This window comes from Pseudorasbora parva, chromosome 25 (assembly GCF_024679245.1).
Source record: "Pseudorasbora parva isolate DD20220531a chromosome 25, ASM2467924v1, whole genome shotgun sequence".
NCBI classification, from domain to species: Eukaryota; Metazoa; Chordata; class Actinopteri; order Cypriniformes; family Gobionidae; genus Pseudorasbora; species Pseudorasbora parva.
Window position 1 is genome coordinate 14,029,359 of NC_090196.1, and position 26,165 is coordinate 14,055,523.

The following is a 26,165-nucleotide window of genomic DNA, read 5'->3' on the forward strand; positions in this document are numbered from 1 at the left end:
GGCGGGGCTACAGAAGCAGGCGTACACATAGAGGCGGTGTTTCACCCTTCTAATACGTCATTGGGTGCGTTTACATGCACGTTCTTAAGCCGATTATGCCCAATAAGCTGACAATGAACATGGTCATGTAAACGCGCTAACCCGTTTTCTTTTATCGGAGTAATGTCATAAGCGGCGTAAGCATAAACCGGTCGGGACAGGCAGTTTTCTTCCTCTTATCGCGATTTCGTGCTGCATGTAAAAGCATTAACCTGCTTTCTGTCAGCTTATTGGAGTGCGCATGCGTGATAGGTGACAAAAACGCAAACTTTGAGACTCGTTTTCTGGGCCTGGTGTCTAAAAAAGCTTTTCTTTCACTAACAAGGAAGTTTTCAGCTCTGAAACTTACAGGATCTTCTTATATTACCATGACCTTTTATATATCAAAGGCTCCAGGGAAAGCTGATTTCTCAATTCATCCTCCCTTTAAATTTAGAAATATTTCGATTTTTGCACATCCCTGTTAATAAAAGTGAATTTTATCTGCATATAAATTCAAGTTCGGTGCTTTACTGTTAAATTTCCAATAAACAAACATGTAATATTATTAGTAATACACTTATTAACAAAACAATAGTAATTTTATTAATAAATGAACTTTAATTATCCTCCATCTCCACCAAATCCGGTGCTGTTGCCACCATCTCTAGAACGCTGGTACCACTGCTCTCAGATGTTAGTCTGGAGCCCTGTAGGTGATTCCTTACTGGTCAAAAAAGCCAACCAAAACCTCCTTTCTTTTATTTAGATTTAGGCAATTTTTGTTGTTTGTACAATCACTAAATTAAAGGCACCCCACAAAAGCCATATGATTTGAACTATCATTCATGTTTATATTACAAACAATATGGAATGAGTGTGTTCAAATCCCTAACCCTAGTTAGAAGCATTGGCAATAGTGTTAAAGCAATGACTGAAAAAATATATTATTTTTCCAATTTCACCAGTACACTGTAGATTAACTTTAATGAAATCCAAGTGAAAACACTACAAATCTCATTACGCAGCTTCGAAAGAAATGCCCGAGCATACCCAAGTCCCGCGAGAGATCAATCTAATCAATGTGACGAAGGCAATAAGTGTTTATGTTTACTCGTGTTGACTCGAGTTCATTTCTGTTGATGGTGCACTAATCGTGTGTTTGAAAAAAAGCTTTACCATTAAAGTCTGCAAGCATCACGGCATCGTCCCCGAGGTCTGAGGTTACAGTCAAGGCTTGGCGCACCTTCAGGTTGGTTTCTCTGTTGGGAAGAGTCGATAGAATGAAAGAAGCTTATGTTCGTGTCGTGCTCTCACTGCTATACAGTCCCATAATCGATTTTGAGATGCTTGAGTTGGATGTTGAACACGTCCAAAGGGAAGTGAAGCATGCAATATTAGCACACATTTCACAGAAAACATCTCACCCATCTAGCTCTGCAGTCTCGATATAGCATAGTCCATAGGGCTCGCTGCTGGAGAGGAGGAGAAGGTCAGCCTGGAGACAGAAGCCGTGCAAAACTCATAAATCATGTGCTGGATGAGTCTACTCCACTCTTTCACTATGGTGCTATCCTCTACTAACGTCCGTGGATAATGCCAGCCATATTGGGATCATCAAATTCTTTTTCTGTCAATTTGACAGTTTAGTTGTCAAATGTATATAACAAAATATTCTGGGTCAATGAACATTTTGTGAAAATGTTAAAAAAATGCTGGCTGTCTATGGCAGCCAATAGAACCATATGGTAAAATATTTTGAAATGTGGTTTGGGGAAGTGTTTGGGGAAGATCTGAACATTCCTGATGGCAATGTTGAGCTCTACCTCTGCAACTCTCTGGCGCCACCAACAGTACAAACTTCCAATTACATTTCTGCAAATAACTTTTGAACTTTTAACCGGGGATTCAACTTCTAAGAGGTCCTTAAAGGGTTAGTTCACCCAAAAATGAAATTTATGTCATTAATGACTCAATGTCGTTCCACACCCGTAAGACCTCTGTTCATCTTCAGAACACAGTTTAAGATATTTTAGATTTAGTCCGAGGGCTTTCTGACCTTTGAATGTAAGCATATGCCCACTTGCTGTCCACGTCCAGAAGGTAATGAAAACATCATCAAAGTAGTCCATATGTGACATCAGTTGGTTAGTTAGACTCTGTTGAAGCTTCGACAATACATTTTGGTCCAAAAATAACAAAAAAATATGACTTTATTCAGCATTGCCTTCTCTTCCGTGTTCCTCAATTAAAGAATCAAACGGTCATGATTCATGTTTCGGATCACGTGTCAAACTGGCAAACTGCTGAAATCACGTGACATTGGCGAGATGAATCGCGAATCAATCTTCTGATTCATGACCGTTTGATTCTTTATTTGAGGTTTGAAAACAAACGCGGAAGAGAAGACAATGATGAATAAAGTCGTTTTTTTAGTTGTTTTTTTTCTGGACCAAAATGTATTGTCGACGCTTCAAAAGAGTCTAACTAACCAACTGATGTCACATATGGACTACTTTGATGATGTTTTCATTACCTTCTGGACGTGGACAGCAAGTGGGCATACACTTCCATTCAAAGGACAGAAAGCCCTCGGACTAAATCTAAAATATCTTAAACTGTGTTCCGAGGATGAACGGAGGTCTTACGGGTGTGGAACGACATTGGGGTGAGTAATTAATGAAAGAAATTTCATTTTTGGGTGAACTAACCCTTTAACACTTTCCCCGACATTGACGGAAATTTCTGGCTTTCCATGTTTTCACGGTTATACGGTAGGGGATGCTTTTACACATCTGAAAGACGGAAAGAAAAAAAAGAAAAAAGCAGACAGTCTGTTCTTTCTTTTGATATATTGCATTTTCATAACAAAATATTTTGGGTCAATAAACATTTTGTGAAAATGTTAAAAAATAAATGCTAGCGGTGGCTGGATTACTTTAGTTGAGATTACTTAAATGTTTCAAATTAAACAAAAATAAACTTTTAAATAAGCTAAAACCACCAAAAAAACTAGCTATTTCTTACCCCCCAATCCATTTTATTTTTATATATTGTGTTTTATTTTATTTATAAAGACAAAATAATATAAATAGTATACATTGGCCATTTTTCAGTTATAGGTCATGACATGAAAGCAATTATTGCCAGAATTTCTAAATTACGTTTTTCAATGATATGCCTTTTTTTTTTTACAGTAGATCTCACAGATGACCTTTAGACAAGTTTTTATTATTATAATTAATAACATTAAAAAAATTGATATGACCTTAAAGCTGCGCTATGTAATTTTTCAGTCCGCTAGAGGGCGCCTATTCTAAACAAAGGCGAAGTTTGAAGACAGCAAGTTTGAGCTCAGAATCTTGGGACATGTGGTCTTCACCTCACAGCCGGTGGAAAAGAATCGGGATAGGACTTAGCAGAAATCATGTTCATGGATGCGATTATTAATATTACTGTAGTATGAAGCAGAGCAGGACTGAGTGTTGAGGAGCTGAACAAGGCTGCTGGAACTCCCTCAGACGTCCCGGTTCATTAGTTAAAATAGCAATTTTCTCACAATTTACAAATATTTGGAAACATTTGGGTGTGGCGGAGAGGCAGTGGTTCTGCGAGGTCTGCAGCGGGAGAGAGAGCTCAGAGTGGAGCGGCAGGTAAGTAGGTCAAGCACAGATGACGGACACCTGTTTCTGATTGCAGTGACTGGCGTGGAGAGAGCGCATTTAAGCCGCGGCCGGGAGAGAATTGAGAGTGAGAGTTGGACTGGGACTTCGCGACTGTGGCATAACGATAGAGAGAAACCCAAGCTGTTAAAGAAGGATCCTTAAAGGAGCGATCAAGTATAAAGAAGACAGTCACGCTGCTGAGCATTTGTTTTGTTTGATTTATAAGAGGCTGAATAAAAGCGAGTCCCAGTCAAAACCGACCCTGTCTTCTTCCTTCCTGAATATAACGAACATTATCACATTGGGATATTGTAAGAACTCAACTAAACAAAATATATAACACTGGCCTAGTGGTTTTTGGATATTTTACTGCAAAAATACTACATTGTGCACCTTTAAAGACCAGTTTTTGTCTATTAGTTTATAAATTAGTGATAACCCAGCTCATAAGTCTTGAACCGATTAGCACTAAATAATATGTCTGATGTTGTTTGACACTATGGATCATGATTAGTAAAATGCACATGATATGATTGCCACATCTGCCTTATTTATTATACAGTCTTTTTCAAAATAATAGCAGTACAATGTGACTAACCAGAATAATCAAGGTTTTTAGTATATTTTTTATTGCTACGTGGCAAACAAGTTACCAGTAGGTTCAGTAGATTCTCAGAAAACAAACAAGACCCAGCATTCATGATATGCACGCTCTTAAGGCTGTGCAATTGGGCAATTAGTTGAAAGGGGTGTGTTCAAAAAAATAGCAGTGTCTACCTTTGACTGTACAAACTCAAAACTATTTTGTACAAACATTTTTTTTTTCTGGGATTTAGCAATCCTGTGAATCACTAAACTAATATTTAGTTGTATGACCACAGTTTTTTAAAACTGCTTGACATCTGTGTGGCATGGAGTCAACCAACTTGTGGCACCTCTCAGCTGTTATTCCACTCCATGATTCTTTAACAACATTCCACAATTCATTCACATTTCTTGGTTTTGCTTCAGAAACAGCATTTTTGATATCACCCCACAAGTTCTCAATTGGATTAAGGTCTGGAGATTGGGCTGGCCACTCCATAACATTAATTTTGTTGGTTTGGAACCAAGACTTTTCCCGTTTACTAGTGTGTTTTGGGTCATTGTCTTGTTGAAACAACCGTTTCAAGGGCATGTCCTCTTCAGCATAGGGCAACATGACCTCTTCAAGTATTTTAACATATGCAAACTGATCCATGATCCCTGGTATGCGATAAATAGGCCCAACACCAAAGTAGGAGAAACATGCCCATATCATGATGCTTGCACCTCCATGCTTCACTGTCTTCACTGTGTACTGTGGCTTGAATTCAGAGTTTGGGGGTCGTCTCACAAACTGCCTGTGGCCCTTGGACCCAAAAAGAACAATTTTACTCTCATCAGTCCACAAAATGTTCCTCCATTTCTCTTTAGGCCAGTTGATGTGTTCTTTGGCAAATTGTACCCTCTTCTGCACATGCCTTTTTTTTAACAGAGGGACTTTGCGGGGGATTCTTGAAAATAGATTAGCTTCACACAGACGTCTTCTAACTGTCACAGTACTTACAGGTAACTCCAGACTGTCTTTGATCATCCTGGAGGTGATCATTGGCTGAGCCTTTGCCATTCTGGTTATTCTTCTATCCATTTTGATGGTTGTCTTCCGTTTTCTTCCACGTCTCTCTGGTTTTGCTCTCCATTTTAAGGCATTGGAGATCATTTTAGCTGAACAGCCTATCATTTTTTGCACCTCTTTATAGGTTTTCCCCTCTCTAATCAACTTTTTAATCAAAGTACGCTGTTCTCTTGAACAATGTCTTGAACGACCCATTTCCTCAGCTTTCAAATGCATGTTCAACAAGTGTTGGCTTCATCCTTAAATAGGGGCCACCTGATTCACACCTGTTTCTTCACAAAATTTATGACCTCAGTGATTGAATGCCACACTGCTGTTTTTTTTAACACACCCCTTTCAACTAATTGCCCAATTGCACAGCCTTAAGAGCGTGCATATCATGAATGCTGGGTCTGTTTTCTGAGAATCTACTGAACCTACTGGTAACTTGTTTGCCACGTAGCAATAAAAAATATACTAAAAACCTTGATTATTCTGGTTAGTCACATTGTACTGCTATTATTTTGAAAAAGACTGTATGTACCATATTAAAGTTAGCCTGTTTGGCTGTAGTATATGAGCAAAAGATTCAAACTTACAGCAACAAACTGATTGTTCTCAAGTTTGATGATATCGCCCACTCTTACATTCATCCATTTTTCATTCTGCAGTCTGAAAGAGAGATATATCCATGTGTTTGTTCTGCAACAAATCATTATTCATTTCCTAAGCATCTCTGAAAGCATTTACAGTTCAATAACTGTATCGCAACAGCAAGATATGCATCAGAAAATGCTGATATGTGGCATAAATGCACTTACTTTCCTTTGATGAGTACCTGAGACTGCCGGGTGTTGACTTGTTGATCACTTTTATGGCGGAACTAAAAATCCAAAACAGATCAATTACGGTAAACATCGGTTTAGCTTATTTCAGGCAGCCCACAAACAGTGGTCTGGCTCTGTGAATGCAGTATTTACAGCTGTAACGATAACAAGAAAAGATTCTCACATAGTCATCAGTAGCATCTTTAACAGCTGTGATAGTAAGCACCAACACCAAAGGCACAATGGTGGTGAACCACGAAAGAGAGGAGATTTCTGGAATTAACTAGAACACACAGAAAGAGTATTAGTGGTGCGTAACAATGAAGAGAGAGTTCACCCCAAAATGAAAAAATCTGTCATTGTTTATTCCCCCTCAGGTTGTTCTAAATCTGCTTGGCTTGCTTTCTTCTGCAGGACACAAAAGAAGATATTTTGAACTGTTTTTGTCCATACAGTGAAAGTCCAAACAAACAATGGGCCACACCGACTTTCATTTTATGGCGAAGGAAAGTCATTTTTCTAAATATTTTCTTTTGTGTTCATACAGGTTTGGAACAACTTGTTTAGTCACCTTTTTTTTTTTTTTTTGGTGTAATGTAGAACCAAATCCATGAAATTTAAAATCTAATCATTTTATAAATGAGGCACCAGATTTATCTTCAGTTATTTCATGTGACCTCAAGTGACCTTTATTATTCAAGTGACCTTAAAAGACTGGCAAACCTGCAGTATCAGCAGGACAAGGAAGTAGGCGTTCGCAAAACGTTGAAACTGCTCGAACAAGTTAATGGGCAGGAAGGTGAAAACGTTGTATTTTGCTGTCTTGATGCGATTGTCCTGGGAAAGAATCATAGAAAAGAAAATTATTCTAACCTTGATTTTGAATTCTAACTGACAATTTCAATACAAGAAGAGTTTCTTTCAATAGCACATTTTAAAACAACAAAAGTTGACCTAAGTCGCGTTTGGTTAGCACAGTTACGTCTTATAGGGCTGTTTAAAATTTGCATTCATTTTGTATTGTTGTGAAGTTATTTTAGTGGATTTATGTCCACATTTTATTTAGATATAGTGGCCCTCATTTATCAAAAGTGCGTACACCAAATTTCCAGCGTACACCTTGCGTACACCCAAACCCACGGTGACTTTGAGATTTATCAATATGGACGTTGGCGTACGGCACGCTCAAATCCTACACCAGCTCAGGAGGTGATGTACACACGTTTGAGTTAGTGGGAAAATGCGCAGAAAAACAATTCCTAACACCACAAAACGCACTGACAAAGATATGCTATATTATGACCCACTGTTAAAAACCACAACGACAACATTCAGTGTTTATTTTTGTGCAACATGAATGTCAATGTTTAATTTGTGTGACTTTACCAAAGCGTTTGATTTGTAGGCATATGTATTCCTCCAGTCGCGAGCCTGTGCGCTTTATCTGACGTTTCAGGCCCGTCTGGCCCGGCAGCTGCGCACGGACTGGGACTAAAATAATTCAGACTGACAAAATAATAAAAATGACATTCTTCTTTTAAATAATAATAAAATCAATAAAAACGACATTCTTCTTCTGAATAACAAGCGTCATTAAGAATAATAATCATAATAATAATAATCTTACAAATTGTCATGTAGGCTAATTATTAATGGTAATGAATGGTAGTACTCCACATCACATCATCATCACTATTGTACACCCCAATACATGTGCCGTGATACGAAATTAAATGCTAATTGTTTCAAAACGTGCTGTAAAATAATGCATTGTGATGGTAATTTATCATCCAAACAGCTATTTAAACTGCTGGAGTGCACTTATCAACCTCCACACTATTAAGAGTACTCGTAATTTGGGTCCATATTTTGTTTTTGTAGGTGCCTTTAATCCCACTCTTTAAACTCCCAAATAAAACAATTTCGTTTTTTTTTTCACTTCCCTGGTGATGGTCTCGATGGGCGCGTCTCAATCATCTCACTAGTTCAGTAGTCAGGGCACTGATCAGGGAGTCAGCCCATTGACTTATGTCCTAATCACATGCCCTGACTACTGGACTAGTGAGATGATTGAGCGCGCCCGATCTCTACGTCGGAGAAGTTTCGCTTCTTTGCCGTCTTCTGTTTGTCCATGGCGTAAAATGAGGGCGTGGGAGAGGCGGAGACTTGAATATATAGGGACGTGTTATTCTAATGACGATCGTTTTCAGCCGCCACATTTATTAAGGGCAGGTATTGCGTACACCTGGATTGCAGAGGTACGCACAGCTTCATAAATCAGGCGATGAGAGGAGTGTAAGCATAATCTTACGCCAACATATACACCAGTTTCTACGCAAGATTGATAAATGAGGGCCAATGTGATTATTTGGGAATGTCATTGTTGTATGGCTAGAAGGAGTCCTGCCCTACCCTAGGTTTTTGTGAAACACCGCCACAGTTTTGAACAAAGCTGAATTTTCAGCATCGCTAGTCTTCAGTGTCACGTGATCCTTCACAAATCAGTCAAATAAGATGATTTGCTGCTCAAGAAACATTTATGTTTGTTATCAATAATGAAAAATTTTGTTATCAATGTTTTTAAGTATTCTTTGATAAATAGAAAGCATTTATCTCAAATAGAAAACTGCACTACTGTTCAAAAGTTTGGGGTAGGTAAGTTCTTTTTTTGGGAAATAACTTAAAAAAAATTAATACATTTATTCAGCACAAATGCATTAAAGGAAGTGTAAGTAAGATTGTGGCCTAAACTGGTACTGCAATCATTTTAAAATGACTGTAGAGCGGTGTATCCCCTCTCCCCCTCCCCCTGACTCGAGGTTGCCAGATAAGCTGCATAATCCAGCAGGAATGTTTGTAGCTGCAGCTGTGGTAACTTGAGCAGAGCTGGCAACCTGGATACCGAAACACCACTGACTTCATGATTGGTAGATAGTTGGAGGGCAGAGCTTCAGGCCAAAACACAACATGACAGCATCGACATCAGTTGAGGGCTGCAAGAACAACTTTTAAATGACAATATCCTGACCGGACTACTGTTTGAAATTAACATGATTTCTTAATGTCTAATGACATATCAGGGCCATTTTATGATTAATTGAAATAATTTTTTTTACAAACAGTTCCTTTAAATTGATCAAAAGCGACAGGAAAGAAATTTCAAATGTTTCAAACGGTTCTATTTCAAATAAATGCTGTTCTTTTGAACTTTCTATTAATCAATGAATCCTGAAAAACATTTTTTACACAACTGCAAGTCTCGATAAAAAAAAATTCTCGTAAACAGTCGGTTATGTAATAAGGGAATCTAAAGAGTCAAGAAAGAAATTGGATGTGTATCATTATATTGGATCTGTGCATTGGTCTTCAAGTGACAGCAGCCTTTAAATACAACACTGATGTCTAAGTCATGAATGCTAATCAAACAACAAAACACAGCTTTAAAAAAGATTAATATATATTTAATCTATACAGTAAACACTATATTTTACATTTAGGTCGAATTATTACATGTCTGTACCTAAATACACTAGCTAGACCCCACCCCCACAGTGCATACCTACTAACAATGAATGGTTGTAATTGTATTACCTAACATTAAGACAGATTAATAAACACCATGGCAAATGTATGGCACATTAATGTGTTAAAAAATGTGTATTAATGGGACCTTATTGTAAAGTGTAACCATTAAAAGACATTTGTAGACTTACAGCATAACTGAACCTCTCATTGTACTCCCGATCGTTGGCTCGAACATGTCGTTCCTCCTCTAGAGTTGAACAGAAGTGTAGTTTAGTAAATTATTGGAGAGAAACACATGAGGCCCCATCAAGAACATTTCCATAGAAAGCCACAACAGACTAGCAAACAACATGCACTATCACTTAAACCAAGATCCAATGTGCATCTCAATGTCAGTCTGGATCAGTGGCCATTTTGTCCACTATAAAAGATACTCCTTATAATCTCACCTTACTTACTTACTGGAAATGAGTGAGGAGCCATAAATGGGCTCGATATTTTCAAAAGCCACTAACAGCGATGTCTCAAGAGCGATGGCTATGACATCATCAGTAAATATCACTCAGTAAAAATAGAAAGAGTGTAAGTGAGAACCAATCATTGATTCAAGAAGTTTCCATAGACGTGATCCAGCTCTTCCAGGATACTTCCCCCACGTTTACCATGTCGCCCTCCCAATCCCACAAGTCTGTGAAGCTCTACCTTGTCCGGGTGATTTCGAGTGTGGGTTCCAACCTCCTCTCCATGGTACTAACATCCATAGCCATCGCAGCGCCATTGCCTGCTTGCAATGTCATTCTTCGAGCGGCACAAACAAACGTTCAAGCATTAGATTAAGCCCTAACTTCAGTGCAAATCAAATTACAGTCATTAACAAGACTGAGGTGTCTGCTTTCTGTTGGGCAGCTAGTTCATGGAATCCGACAGACGTGGCCTACACTGTCCGTGAGTGTGCAAGATTGAGATGTGTTTTCCTCAGTCACGCCTGTGGAGTTTCATGGCCTGCAGGGCTTATGCTTATTAGCATAAAACTACTCCTAATTATTTACTAGCTCTTCAATGAGGAGTTAGGGAGGCGCCTGGCATCATAAACACAGTCCTTGCCTTTGGAAGACCCAGACGAATATTTTACTGCTCTGAAGTTGCTCTTTCATTTTTGCTAATTAAGAATGTTTTAGACATTAAGGAATGAGCGAAACTGTTGAGAAATATCATTAAAGTCAGCATGAAGTTGCGATTGCTCTTCTTCGCTATTGTGATGTACACCGATCAGGCATAACATTATGACCGTATGAGGTGAAGTACATAATGATTATCTCTTCATCACGGCACCTTTTAGTGGGTGCATATTAGGCAGCAATTAAACATTTTGTCCTCAAATTTGATGTGAGAAGCAGGAAAAATGGGCAAGCATAAGGATTTGAGCGAGTTTGACAAGGGTAATTGTAAGATCATCTCCAAAACTCCAGCTCTTTTGGATTGATCCTGGTCTGCAGTGGTCAGTATCTGTCAAAAGTGCTCAAAGAAATGAACAGTGGTAAATCGGCGACAGGGTCATGGGCGGCCAAGGCTCATTGATGCACGTGGGGAGCGAAGGCTGGCCCGTGTGGTCCGATCAAACAGACGAACTACTGTAGCTCAAATTGCTCAAGAAGTTAAAGCTGGTTCTGATAGAAAGACACAGTGCATCGCAGATCCATAGAGGCCCCACCTCGCAACTTAAAGGACTTAAAGGATCTGCTGCTAACATCTTGGTGCCAGATACCACAGCACACCTTTAGGGGACTAGTGGAGTCCATGCCTCGACGGGTCAGGGCTGTTTTAGCAGGGATAAATAATTCATAATAAATACCGCAATATTCCATTAAAAACTATAGTGACTTTAAAATGAGGAGATAAGGACCATGACATTTCAAGTCTTCAACTTTTATTCTATATGGATAAAACATATTAAATGCAATAATTATTAAAATGTAGTTATTAATAATATTATATTATAGTTAAATTATATAAATCATAATATATGCTGATATACACTGACTCCCACTTAAACATTTGTGGTCAGAACCGTTTCCTGGAATTAAGGCTTTTAAGCAAAAGACTAAGCTAAGGTGACTAAAATATAAGGCTATAAGAGATATTGCAAATAAATATTGACAAAATAAAAACAAATTTTTTAAAAATGTGATAAAAATGATCACAACTGTTTTCATCACTGATTATAATATTTATTATAATGTTTCTTGAACATCAGATCATCATATCAGAATGATTTCTGAAGGGTCATGTGACTGGGGTAATGGTGATAAATTACATTTTAAAATATATTAACAGAAAACAAAACAAAAAAATTTATCAAATGAATGCAGCCTTGGTAAGCATGAGAACACATTTTTACCAACCAAAAACTTTTTAATGGTATTATTATTATTATTAATATTATTAAACATTATTAATTGCAAAATATCCTTATATAATATAGACATATAAACATATAAATGTAATATAAATATAGTATTATATTTATTTCAAAAAAGTATTAAATCTCATTTTATTTGTAACTTGATTGAGTAAATTGTAAATAATATTATAAAACTCACAAAATGATATTTCAGATTCAGACTCTAAATGCTATGTTATAAAACAGCTGATATGTCCCCCTGTGACTGTGCAAACATCAGGTTTTTGACATTGCAGCAACTGTAAACTAAACAAATCAACTCTACTGCAAGTTTGTCCTCCTCGTGACTTGTTTGGGTTCTGTCCTGCTCTGTACTTTTATATTACTCCATGTTTCATCATCTCCCTCAAATATAAATAAGTTAAAAGACGTCCTGCCCACTGCATGACACCCACATTTTTTTGACGCATTTCTATTAGATTAAAAAAAAAACGAGTAAAGTAAATTAGTTTTTTTTTTAAATGTGATTTCTTTTTTTTTCTTCTTTTTTTTCTAATAAATATTAGTTCCCTTTCGAAAGGGAACTCGAGCTGCGTCAGCTGACGCTATGGGGGGAACGCCTCCAGCGTGACCGGTGTCTGAGCTACTATCAAACCACAGCAATCCTATTGACCGGCGACAGCCTATGATGTCATCAAGGTGCGACCAGGAAGTATATAAGGGCGCCTTGCAAACATGACACCAGCATTTTCGTCTTCAGGGACTGTTTTTGTCTGAATGCTTCAAGTCAAAGGTAATCCAGATTCATTTATTTTCTGCCTGGGATTAAGAGCATGCACAGTCAAGCTCTTGTGGAGTCATTTGTTCGATTGTGTGTAATGTGAGCGAAGTTTTCAATCCGAGATCGCTCCGTTCTCGTCTAGCGCTCTTCCTGAGGGAAGAGCGTTTTTGCCTCTGAGATTAGTGATGTGATCCCCGCTCACGCTGAGGCTGAGTGCGGATGCACGTCACAGTCCCTCGGATGGGGTCGCCGATCGCCGCGAGGGGATGTTTCCCTCCGGCGATCTAGAAACTGACGAGACTAATCACGAATGCTCGTAGGGATGGCTGGTGAGAAGGGAAATTAATTTCTCAGCCATCCTGACTGTGTATGCTGAGCCGATGGCTGTTATGAGCGCGCTGCATGCAGGCTGCGGCCGTCATGTGGGCGCATTAAAGGAGAGATCGCTCGTTTAAACGGAACGATCGATTTCTCCCCGGCCATAAAACCGTCGGCTCAGTTGAGCTTTTCCATTCCTTCCTGATCTCCTGACTGAGATCGTGAGGGTATGGAAGAACCCATATTCAGTGTATTCACGGACATCAGCGGGTGTTAAATGCTGATGTTTGGAGGATGGGTGGATATGGGTATGTGTTCTAGCTCCAACCCTGCCATCTGGGCTTCTTTCAACTATGTTTCAAGAAGTTTAGATGGCGGGGCATACACGGCAGCGGGTCAGCCTGGTGCTACTTTTACGCCGTGTCGGTGTTGCAAGTATACTGGGAAGACCTGCTGAGGGATCTCAATCAGGGAAAATACCCTTACCCGCGGCGCAGCTGTGCGCCATATCAGCGATAGCAGGGCCTGAGGGCCAGTGTCACAGAAGCGCGGGTGGTGGTGTCCGAGGACCCGCACACCGCTGAGATCCGGGTCCCAGGCAGGCGGGAGGCGTCACGGTATACAGGCCAGTGACGGGGCCTGAGTGCCAACATCGCCTCTCATGCTCCCCGCGGTTAAGGGCGGGGCGCAAAGAGGCGGACTCCCACATAAGAGGAATAGTATCACAACGCTGTTGGCGTGAATGAAATATCCCTCCCTTAGGTGGGTGAGTTAAGAATTACATCTCATTTACTGCTCTTCTTCATTTTCTCCCCAGGCGCTTCTTACATCAGGCCCTGAGGGGGGCCATGACGATGATACTCTAGACCCCGCCTGGCTGGGCTGTGAGAAGCGCACCCTCAGGCAGTTGCGCTCCTAAACATGCATACTGTGAGTAAAACTTATGTGTGGATATCGTCGCGCAGGAGGCGAGCTGGTAAGTCCCCCTTGCGAGGGAAACATTTATTATTTATGTTGTGTGAGACTTCATGCTCCCCGCCAAGGGTTTGGGGATCACGGTATCGATGGAGGACACCATAGGGCCCTGTAGTTCCCCTGTCCGGTGGCTAGAACGATTTTTTAGATGCCGTTATGTGGTATGTCTAGAGCTAGCTTTGCTAGGAGAGAATAGCCGCCATTGTATGTACAGCTGTGCGAACAGTTTTTTTGCCTTCTCTCTGTGTGATGAAGCAGTATTGAGGCAACCGCTCATTCTTGTAGGAATGGGCTGTTGTTTTAGGCGAGTGTGCTCTCCTAGTCAAACAGGAAGCTCTTAGCCACCCCAGGGTAAAGCGGTCAACGTTGCCCCTCGTGGAATTTCATAGACGGGAGGGTGAGTTTAGGCTTACGCACGAACTACAGATTTATGTCTAGCCTCGCAGGGCTTGGACGGAGTATTATTGAGGTTTTTTCGCTCCCCCGGGCCGCGTATAATACTCTTATGTAGGCTGGCCCTCTCCGGGCCACTGCATCGGTTGGCCTAGGCCTTTGCGGGATGGGGGGCATTTCTTTCCAAAGAAGGAAAGTAATTATCGCCCGAGGCCCTCGGTTTGAATATTGCAGGGCATTTTCTTTCGCATCCCTAGTCAGCCTCCTCTTACATTAGAGTCGTCCGGCCAAGGCCCGCCCCCTTCTCTGCGTTTTGGGGTTTTTAGTAATGCAGGTTGGTGTGAAGCAGAATGAACAGCGACTTAGCCAGTGGTCGTGGGGCGGGGTTTGGCGTCCCACGCTTGTACGCAGGTAGGCTAGTTTTGCGAAAACCCCGCTTTCCAGAGCTTGTTGTGGCTGCCACCTTCTGGCGGCCCCTGGCCCCATCCTGGAGGATGTTGGGCCGGTGGGTAGCATATTTGTGAATTTTTTTTGCCCTCTCTGTGTCTTCTGCTCCACCTTTTAGGGCTCGGGTTGAGCTGCACTCGCAACCTGCGTGCTTCGTAATGGTTCGGTCGGATGCTCCCCTGGAAGCCGAAGCATTGCCATGGCTGACGCCCTAGCGTGAACGGTAGGCCGCTGCATGAAGGAAGAGCGGCCGCCCTGACGCAGGTGACGTAAGTTGTACTCCCCTCGCTTTGAGGGTCTAGGTACTTTCTGCTGAGTACACTGCTTTTGGCAATGTGTTTAGGCTATGTCTGTAGGCACTGCCGGATGGGACTGCGTCATCGCATGGAGGACTCCGTGAGCCTCCGGGATGAAGCCAGCCCCGGGAGGGGCATGGGCTACCAGCTGGCTGTGAGCAGCCAGCTTGGGCAGTCCTGGCAGTGGACTCTGAGCAGGAGGCCTCAGCAGGCCTCCTTGCGGGTGAGTCGCGACATCGGGCCAATGTGCGCCTGGGAGGAATATCCCCGACGATGTCGGCTTCAGCAGTACCTCGTCGACAAGCAGGACCATCATGGCCTCCCTGGGGTGATTCCCCAGGTGGTAACTGGATGTCTAGGTCTTCGTCACCCAAGCAGACAGCCACTGTCAGCCCGACTTGGAGCGGCCAGCATTCATCCGACCTGCCAGCGAGCATTCGTCGCTGGCATGGCTACAAGCCCAGTTAGTAGGCCTCCCTAGGCCTCCCTGAGGGCCTGCTGGGGTGCAGCAGGACTTGCGGGGCTTCCCTTGAGGGGGTATTCCCGTGCTTCAGGTGTTAGACGGCAGGTAGTAGGCCTCACCAGGCCTCCCTGAGGGCCTGCTGTGGTAGCAGTAAGCCTCGTCTGGCTTCCCCCAAGGGGTCGTTCCTGGGCTTCAGTCACTGGATGATAGGTAGTAGGCCTCGCGGGGCCTCCCTGAGGGCCTGCTGGGATGCAGCAGGCCTCATCTGGCTTCCCCTGAGGGGGTACTCCAGGGAACTAGCGCTGGATAACAGTTCCTGGGCTCCAGTCACCAGATGGCAGGTAGCAGGCCTCACCAGGCCTCCCGGAGGGCCTGCTGGGTTGCAGCAGGCCTCATCTGGCTTCCCCTGAGGGGGTGGTCCAGGGCCTCGGCCACTGGGTGACAGGGATTAGGCCTCGCTAGGCCTCCCGGAGGGTGAGCCCCGGTTCCCGGTTCCTATGACAGTGAGCATGGTTGCTAGCCAGGGCGGCTAGCATGATCTGCTATCAGGTAGCAGGTCTCACCAGGCCTCCCTGAGGTCGTTCCCTGGTCTCAGTGCCGGCTACGAGTAGCCTGGCAAGTAGTAGGCCCTGCGGGGCCTCCCAGGGGGAATGAGTTCCTTGGACGGAGACACATAACTGGCTCAAGCTGACAGCTAGTGGTTCCTGCCATCAGGCTTCGGTCCTAGCCGGCAGCACCTGATGGCGGGCGCATACTCTAGCACGACGAGTTTACACTGCTGCTATGCGGTCCTTACAGGACAGGGACTTGCATAGGTTGCCTACAGCATGGTACCTACCAGGCAGGCTTAAGAGCTCCCCTCTTAGGAGGGTTGTCTGTGAGCTTACGGCCGCCTGGGCCTGGTCAGTTGGTCGTAGGCCCCTCGGGGCCTCCCTGTGAGATCAGCCTGTAGGCCTTCTCAGGCCTCCTGAGCACCCCTGTAATGTATGTGCTCGGTAGATCCTAGGATCGAGCAGCTGACTCCCCTCGCTAGCAAGGGTGGGAAAGCACTACGCTGAGCGCTGTTCTCCAGGATAGCCCGTCTCTGAGTTCCGGCCTGAGGCGGACACTGCCAGTTCGCAGTCCCTCAGCTTGATGCCTCTCCAGAGGCGAGTTTCCAGAGGCTCTGTTGTTAACAGACTGGGCTGGCAGACGGAAGCGTCCCGCATAGCTGACATCAAGCCTCCCTGTTGGCATTCGGTGAAGTTCTTCCCGAATAGTGACTGGCTGGGGCGCCCTTGGGTCCCCTAGCCACATTCCCTTAAAGGAACCCCTTCTGTCGAACAGGTTGGTTCCAGGCCTTTGAGCGGCCGGGGTAGGGTACATGAAGGTGCCCCAAGGCCACAGCTCGGGCTATGACCGTAGGGAATGCTGTCACTGACAGTCTAATGTGACCAGAGGGGGAGTGGTTCAGGCATTTCAGTTGAATTTGCTTGTCCTGACAGTTGTCACTGCCAGTAGGCATGCACTCCCCTCGGCATGGCGGCGTGGGTATATCGTTCCCCATAGCGTCAGCTGACGCAGTTCGAGTTCCCTTTCGAAAAGGAACGTCCCCGGTTACGAATGTAACCTTAGTTCCCTGAGAACAGGGAACGAGACGCTGCGTCACTTTTGCCATACCTCGGGGCCTGCCTGCGAACAGTCCCTTCAGACGAAGAAGCTGGTGTCATGTTTGCAAGGCGCCCTTATATACTTCCTGGTCGCACCTTGATGACATCATAGGCTGTCGCCGGTCAATAGGATTGCTGTGGTTTGATAGTAGCTCAGACACCGGTCACGCTGGAGGCGTTCCCCCCATAGCGTCAGCTGACGCAGCGTCTCGTTCACTGTTCTCAGGGAACTAAGGTTACATTCGTAACCGGGGACGTTAATAATCCATTAAATAAATTAAATTAGATTGAAATAAAAAAAATATATATAAACATTTATATTAATATTAAATTAAAATAAACACTGAGTATAAAAAAATATATTATAATGTGACTGAAACTAATTTTAGATTTATAATATAATTTTTTGGTGTATAAATTGAGAGTTTATAAAAGACAGATGCCTTATATGTTTTAGAATGGGGGTCCCTCACACAGGGATGATCATATTCGGGGGTCCGTGGCATCTAAAAGATTGAAAACCCCCGGCTTAATGTACAAGAACACTGAGATGCAAATAGTATTGCCACTATAAGTATAAATATCATCTAACTATATAATAAAAGCAGATCTCATGTTTATAGTCTGTGGCTGCAGATGTTGGACCTACTGTTCTACCGCAGGCGGATTTACTGAACAATGTTCTTTGTGTTACTGTAATATCACGGTGACATGTAACATAATCTTTCTCAATCGATCGGGAATTTGGGGATCTGGGCTGGAGTCCAGTTTATATTTTGCTGAGGGTCACATTATATCATGGCCCGAGTTGAACTAGAGGCTGCAATGCGGTCACTCCAGACTTCCTCAAGTACCACTGAACTGAACTCACAGCCAGACGTGAACAGGAACTGTTTGTAAGACTTGCACGATCAAACTGAAATGTTTTGCTCGTTGGGCTATTCCTATTAAGGCTGTAATTTTTGAAAAAAATCTAATTCAAACGGATATCAAATATCAAGCAATGTATTCGAATATATTCGAATATCTACGACCCACCCCCATTAAAAAAATGGACACCGCCATAACGTTGATTCAATCACAAATGCATTGACAGTCTGACAGTCAAAAGCAGGACTCAGGCCACAGCCTGTATGGAAAAATAAATTGTTAACTTAATGTTTGAAACAGCAGGTTATATATGAAGTGCCACTATGCAATCATCAGAGCTTTCAGGTTGTCTACCGCATCAGATGTCGACGCCGTCCTCTCCAGCAGCTGGAATTTGTTTACGGATGCCATAGCAACTCTCAACGGCCACCAGGACTTATACGGTTTTATAAAAGCTATTTATTTGTTGTAGAGTGTAATAATCATCTCAGAAAAAAAACGGTCAGGTCGTTTAGATGGTGAAATGTTTTGTTTGATCGATTCATAAAAAGGTTTATCCCACCCATCTCAAAACGATTACAATTTCATTCAGTTTGGGCCTTTTTATTACAATTGAGGTGTTTATATGGAGCATTTTCCTTCAGATTGGACTTTTAAACCGGTTACAGTGCTCCATGTAAACGCACCCGACTGTAAAAAATTGCGCTACATGGCACTTTAAAAACCGGATAGTTTATTTACAGTTCGATTATGGATATTTCACGTCATCTTCGAATGCATATTCGAATATCGAATAAAAAGTGACAGCCCTAATTCCTATTACATCGAAGAAGGGACCCGAATCACTGGAGACCTAAAAATCGTAGAATCTTTGGGTGGAGTAGGCTTGCTACGGAGTAGGCTTGCTTGTTCATGGTGTTTACTGGCATTCAGGCACAACACAGGTTACATCATTTTCTCACCGTGGCACCGCCCCCACCGTAATTTATTTTATAGTAATAAAATCATTTTGTTCAGTTAGAGAATGGACATTTAAAAACTGTGTCTGCTTAATAAAGCATGATCCGAACGAGAGTCGCAGCACAAACGCAGCAGGAGTCAGATCTCATTCACTCAGATGATCACGGAAGATTTGGTTTCAGAAGCGAAATGTGAACGCAACCCACCCCCAAAACTGGCATTAATTCTAAACCGGTAGTACAATGTGCACGACCGCACTGTCATTCATTCACGGTCGCGTTTTCAGTTAATTCCTATGAAAGATTTTCATTGAAAACACTCACACTTCTACATACCCTTATGAACACCAGAGCGGCCGCGCGCATTTTACTTTCGGTTTAGAATTAGTGATTTAAAAGCCCTCGCCGGTGATACCAGAATTACCGATATTGTCACGTGTCGATTAACGGTGGGAAAAGTTCCTCACAGTCACATCCCTAGGGTGGAACATTAAGCAACCAGCAAGAACACCACAGAAACTGCATAGCAACAAGCTATAAACAACTCAGAACGACTTGGAAACATATAACACGCTAGAAACCGTATAAAAGTAGCAAAGCGGTTCATGTGAGAAAAATCTAGTTCTTGGTAATTTTACCAGACCACAGGTTTCAGCAGAAACAGCAGACTAATTTTACACAACTTCAAGAAAACCACTTCTGCATTTGTTTTTTTGTTTGTTTGTTTTTTGTGATAAAAATAACACTCAATCTTTTATCAGAATAGCCTGGTAAATCATTTCTGCATTATAAACTGGTTCATTGCCTGCTACAGCTTTGTGAAACGTGAGAATTGTTTCCTCATTCAGCTCAGGTGTTACAACCATCATCATCATTAATAATTGAACAGTTTCCACACCCAGAGATGCACCAGATGAGCTTACACTCTTTTTACACATTTACCCCCAGAAAACAAATGACAAATATGGCAAAAAGTCACATACAACTTCCTTATACGCTAAAAACTACAAGTTTCAGGTTCTTTAGTTAAAGTTTTTTGGCTTTTAGTATGAATATGTAAGTCTTACTGTTATCGCTTCAAAACCATGTCAAAATTCTCATTTAGAAGATATAAGCGTTCAAATCTTACAGTTTCTCACTTCCGCCAATATGGATTAATGATTTTGATGACTTCACTCTGCACTTCAGCTTCTCATCCGCGCTGTGCTCTCGTGTCTCTAGTCAACGGCTCTGGTCTCTATACTATGTGTGTGCACTGCTGCGGTGCGTGAAACTAACATGAAACCAGACTTCACATTCACCTTGACTGAAAGCATATTTACACTGAATCCTTTCCTGTCACATATATAGTGTGCTACGTGCTGTTCACCATGTAGAAATTAGAAAATGTGTTAAAAACCGACCGATGTCAGCCCCAACTTCAGCAGTGTAGGGGGCGGGCTTTAGATCTAGAGAGCATTTGATTGGACTGAAGATTTGATGAGAAGGTGAAGTGTGCGATGAATGATGTCATCAAAATCTGTCATTTGTTTTAACGGAAGTGAGAGACTGTAAGTTTTAAATGCTTACATCTCCTAAATGCGACATTTTGTCATTGTTTTGGAACACACCAACTTTAAGGCTGACATTGTGATAGTAAAAGCTAAAAAAAACTTCAATTTTGTTTTCAGTGGGCCTTTAAGAGTCACTCACAAGCACACACACACACAATACATCATGGCATTATCCCTGGATGACTTTGGATTCACTATATGTTTGTGTTGTTCACATTAGATGCACTTACGCCAGACCAAACACAGACATTTGATGCCGTTTCACTCACCGCCTGTGGTTTCAACTCACGACCGGGAACAAACACATACACTTGCAGAACTCTGTTGCTGCTCCGTAAAAACAAACTGCATCCACTGTTTCCTTAACGCTGGGTTATTTGGAAAGCTGAACAAGGTTATCTTTCCCTCACAACCATAAACACACTTCTCTAGGAACATTGTTGATTTTGTGGTCTAAAAACAAAATGACAACGCTGCAGACGGCTCTTGCTAAAAGACATGGGCTCAAGTCATAAAAAATGTTGGTTGTAATTTATTTATTTGAGGATAAAGTTTCGCCCTCTTGAATTTGCATAAGGGCTCCTTGAAAAACATTCAACAATTATGGAAATTACAGTACAAGTGTGTTGCACTACACCAAGCATGCAGAAAATGTTAAACTGACCTCCGTGACTAATACATGGAGGCGTGTGTATTCTTCCTGTTTGTGTACTTGATCACTCACACACTGATGAAAACTCATGCAACATTCTTACAACACCGGCTTCCCAACTTTCCACTTTCAACAGTGCCGTATTACAACAGCTAAGCTCGACACAAAACTGAAAATCAAAAGGAAAATACCTGCAGGTCTGACGCTCATGTCCCCGCAGTTATGAGCACTAGCGTGTAAGTGATCTCCATCCAGACAGCCAGATCATGTTGTTAAAAAGATACCAAAAACTGAACTGCGTCTGCCGCCCAAGGGCAAGAAACGCTCTGTGGTTGTTTAGAAGGTCAAGGCAAAACCTTGCGTCATTGGTGGATCCGTTTACCTTTTCCTACCCATAATCACACACACAGTCGCACATAAACACGTAATGCACATCACGTCAGCATCCCTATAGCAGCAAAGCGTCTGCTTTATCTCTGTGGACCAGCACATGAGAGAATAAAAGAACAATGAGTGATGTCACAGGAAGAGGATGCTTTGTCCCTTCTTTTTAAAGCGCTAATTAACTATTTCTGACGACTAAAACGAGTTTGATTTGTTTGTGTGCAAGTGAAACCAAGAGCAGCCGCAACAATCACACAAGGGGGGTCTCATCAAGGTTTCTAGGCAACAAGACCTAAGAAGAGCAGAAGACCTCAGCGCAAATATGGCGTAGTATTCTGTGGCTAACAATAAACATATTAAATGCAGAAATTAAGAATGGACTAAGGGAACTGTTCTTTTGTTCCACAGAATCCGATCTGCAAAACACTGTAATTATCTGGTGGTTTGTGGTGTCTACGGTTGATCATGTGACTAGGGCTCAATTGAGGTTACTGGTAACCTAAAGAGATAACCTAAAGAGAAGTAACTGCCCAAGAGAATGCGTCATATTTAAAATATATATACTGTATATATTGCATTGTGACTATATTAAGCCCAAAATCTCATTAGTGTAATTAACTTTAATTTGGGGGGGAATTGTCATTATTTTCAGTAATGATTCTCAATATTCTTATTGCTGTAATACTGCAATTTCAAAAAAATAAAATCACTAAAAAAATCAATTAATTTATTTAATCTTCATAAATTAAAGGGCATGCAATAAGTTTTATATACTTTGTGTGTATTTTTGTATGTTTATTTTTTCAAATTACAGTGATGAGCATGAGATTTTTTGCATTATGGTAATTTACTTAACTGTCTTGAAAAAGTCACATTTTTTATGCTTATGTTTTAATAATTTATCAACAATTACTTCAAAAAAAAAAAAAAAATATATATATATATATATATATATATATATATAGTTCACCAAAAAATAAAAATGATCCCATGATTTACACACCCTCAAGTCATTCTAGGTGTATATGACATTCTTTCAGACGAATACTATCAGAGTTATATTAAATAATATCATGGCTCTTCCAAGCTTTATAATGGGAGTAAATGGTAACCTGGACTTAATTGCGGCCCAAAAAAAACAAATCCATCCATCATAAAAGTAACCTATATTACTTAATATATTTCTTCTGAAGCGAAGTGATGCGTTTTTTTAAAGGGGGGGTGAAACACTCAGTTTCAGTCAGTGTCATGTCAATCTTGAGTACCTATAGAGTAGCATTGCATCCTGCATATCTCCGAAAAGTCTTTATTTTTTTAATAATTATATAAGAAAGATGCGCTGTTCCGAGTCTTTCCGAAAAAAGCCGAGCGGGTGGGGGCGTGTCATGTGAGCGGAGCTAAATAATGACGTGTGCAGCAGCGCGCTGCAGTGAGGAAAGTGAGTCGCTCTGTGAGGAAAGTGATTCGCTCAGTGAGGAAAGTGATTCGCCCGCCGCGTGAGGAAAGTGATTCGCTCTGTGAGGAAAGTGATTCGCCCGCCGCGTGAGGAAAGTGATTCGCTCTGTGAGGAAAGTGATTCGCTCTGTGAGGAAAGTGAGTCGCTCTGTGAGGAAAGTGATTCGCTCAGTGAGGAAAGTGATTCGCCCGCCGCGTGAGGAAAGTGAGTCGCTCTGTGAGGAAAGGGATTCGCCTGCCGCGTGAGGAAAGTGAGTCGCTCTGTGAGGAAAGGGATTCGCCTGCCGCGTGAGGAAAGTGAGTCGCCTGCCGCGTGAGGAAAGTGAGTCGCTCTGTGAGGAAAGTGATTCGCCCGTCGCGTGAGGAAAGTGCTAATACAGATCGACCGCCGGCCTATCAGTGGGTAAGTCAGTAGCTACTGGTTATATCACCTGTTTAGCATCCTACAAGCCAGCGCTTTGATGGGCTTTCGCTTTCTGTTGCTTTCGCTCTCTCCCTCGCTCTCTTTCACGCGCTTCCGGTAGAATTGTCCGTAAGGCCCATACAAGGAAATTCCGCCCCCACTAACGTCAATGGGGACGCATGATCTCAAAAAACTTGCCGAAACTTATGACTAACCGGAAGTAGTATTTTTGACAAAGAAATACTCCCATCAAACGTCCACCTTAACTTTTGAAACTTTGTCTATGTTTAGTATGGGATTCCAAGTCTTTAACAGTGTAAAAAGATCAGTATGCATGAAACAGCATTTCACCCCCCCTTTAAAGAAAAATATCCATATTTGGCTATTTTTGGTTAGATTCGGCATTTGCGGCCTTTGAAGACTCAAGCTCCTCTTCTCTTATATCGAAATTGTTCTTTAAAACTTCTTGTTTTAAAATTTTAATTTTGTTTTGCTCTATCCTCTGCACTTCCACGTCTTTCAATTCTCACCTAAGCTTCCGCTATGGTCACGTCATACATCAGGTCAAATGTCTCCCCGACTCTCTCGTATGGCCGTTGGCAGTGATTATAGTTTATGAATATTTTTCTTACAAAAACCCATCGCTTTAAATCAAAGGCATTTTTCGGTGTGTTCAGCGCCGTTGGCTCCATAGTCAAGGTTTTTTGGGCCGATTAAGCATGTTGAATCGGAATCAGGCCGTCGGTGAGAGAGAAAACTCTGCTTAGCGAATCAGTCAGTGTATGAGAAACGACAGTACAGACAGAAGGCTGTAATAATTATAACTCTTACCTGAGAGCATTCGAACTCACAAATATTTTCATATAAATATTTTCAAGCATGAAGAAAGTGATCAGCGTGATTGATATATTTAAAATTGTAAGCAAGTGCTGCTTTTGAATGACTGAAATGGACGCAGGTGCAGAACACAAAAGCTAGTTGACAGTCACCTTTAGTCCTTTTGGTGTTGTTAAGCGCAGATTTTTGGCCGAGACGCAGCCGACGAGCGGTGACACGATAAAGTCAGCTTTCGTCGCTCTTAGTTCTTTGCTAGCTTCAAAAACTCAGGCACTATTCATGACATTACAAAGCTGGGAAGAGTCAGCATCTTTTTGTGTTTTTTTTGTGCAGCATACGATTGTGTTCGGCTGAAAGAAGAAAGTCATATACAGCTAGGATGGGTGAATTATGGAATACTTTTCGTTTTTGGGTGAACTATTCCTTTTAGAACTTTGGGATAAATTGAATACATTCCACATTTCTAAACATGAAGGCCAGTATGAGTATACACTGCCGTTCAAAAGTTTTTGATCAGTAAGATTTTTAATGTTCTTAGAATAAGTCCCTTATTATAAACGTTTCTATTTAAAATAAATGCTGTTCTTTTTAACTTTCTATTCATCAAAGAATGTTTTACACAACTGTTTTCAACATTGATAATAATCATAAATGATTCTTGAGCAGCCAATCATCATTTTAGAATATTTTGTGAAGTATCATGTGACTGGAGTAATGATGATAAAACAGTTATTTAACATTTTAATAATATTTTACAATATTACTAGATTTGATTTCGCCCTGCAGCTCAGGCTGGAAACCTGTACATTGTTTTATCCTGCTTCGGTTACAATTTTGCGGGGACCAATCACAAACCGGCTTATCCACCTGGATAAACCTATTGGCAGGTTTAACACAATGGGTGCGTTTACATGCACGTTCTTAAGCCGATTATGCCTAAAAAGCCGACAATGAACATGGTCATGTAAACGCAGTAACCCGTTTTCTTTTATCGGAGTAAGGTCATAAACGGCGTAAGCATAAACCGGTCGGGACAGGTAGTTTTTTGCATCTTACCTCGATTTTGCGCCGCATGTAAACGCAATAACCTGCTTTCTGTCGGCTTATTGAAGTGCGCATGCGCGAAAGGTGACAAAAACGCAAACTTAGAGCAGATTTAAATGCATCCAGACAGAGCGAGCTAGCGTTTTACATGAAATAAGGACATATATCACAAACGCAGACTCTTTTAAGACCCAGAAAATTGTAAAGATGTGTTATTCTCTTCTCATGTAGCAGAAGTAGAGGTTCAGTCAAAACGCTGCAGCTGTAAACTTCATGAGGGATATGAGCCATAAATCTTCCCCTGATACAGTGCACGCTTTATTTAAAATCACAACTGACGTAATATTTGATAAACTCCGAGTTAGATACGGACATTATTATTTTTGACGTCACTACATGGACATAACCCGGTTTATGAATAAAGTCATGTAAACGCGGTTTACTTGCATTGTCAGTTTACTGGTTTGCATGTAAACGGGGAAAACTGGTTATTTCAATAAGCTGATTTTTTGAGTTATCAGCTTACTGGTGTGCATGTAAACGCACCCAACAGAGAAGTGATGGATCGTTGGTCTGATTGGTTGAAGGACTATCCAATTGCATACAGACAGAGG

The 26,165-nt window shown here is 41.7% G+C and overlaps 1 protein-coding gene across 6 annotated transcripts in view; it reads right to left on the bottom strand.

Annotated features, from left to right (window-relative positions):
- atp8b4 (ATPase phospholipid transporting 8B4) overlaps positions 1–26,165 on the bottom strand; it is a 61,373-nt gene that overhangs the window by 31,964 nt on the left and 3,244 nt on the right. For 2 of the 6 annotated variants that reach the window (XM_067436106.1, XM_067436111.1), the window contains exons 3-9: positions 9,860–9,918; positions 6,870–6,983; positions 6,331–6,429; positions 6,141–6,202; positions 5,919–5,991; positions 1,446–1,516; positions 1,198–1,280 (exon numbers count right to left, since the gene is read on the bottom strand). In XM_067436106.1, the coding sequence (XP_067292207.1) occupies positions 1,198–1,280; positions 1,446–1,516; positions 5,919–5,991; positions 6,141–6,202; positions 6,331–6,429; positions 6,870–6,983; positions 9,860–9,918 (561 nt within the window). Of the gene's footprint in view, positions 1–1,197; positions 1,281–1,445; positions 1,517–5,918; positions 5,992–6,140; positions 6,203–6,330; positions 6,430–6,869; positions 6,984–9,859; positions 9,919–10,373; positions 10,470–21,619; positions 21,693–26,165 lie in introns of those variants that run through there. The other 4 variants (XM_067436107.1, XM_067436109.1, XM_067436108.1 and 1 more) reach the window with 4 other exon arrangements.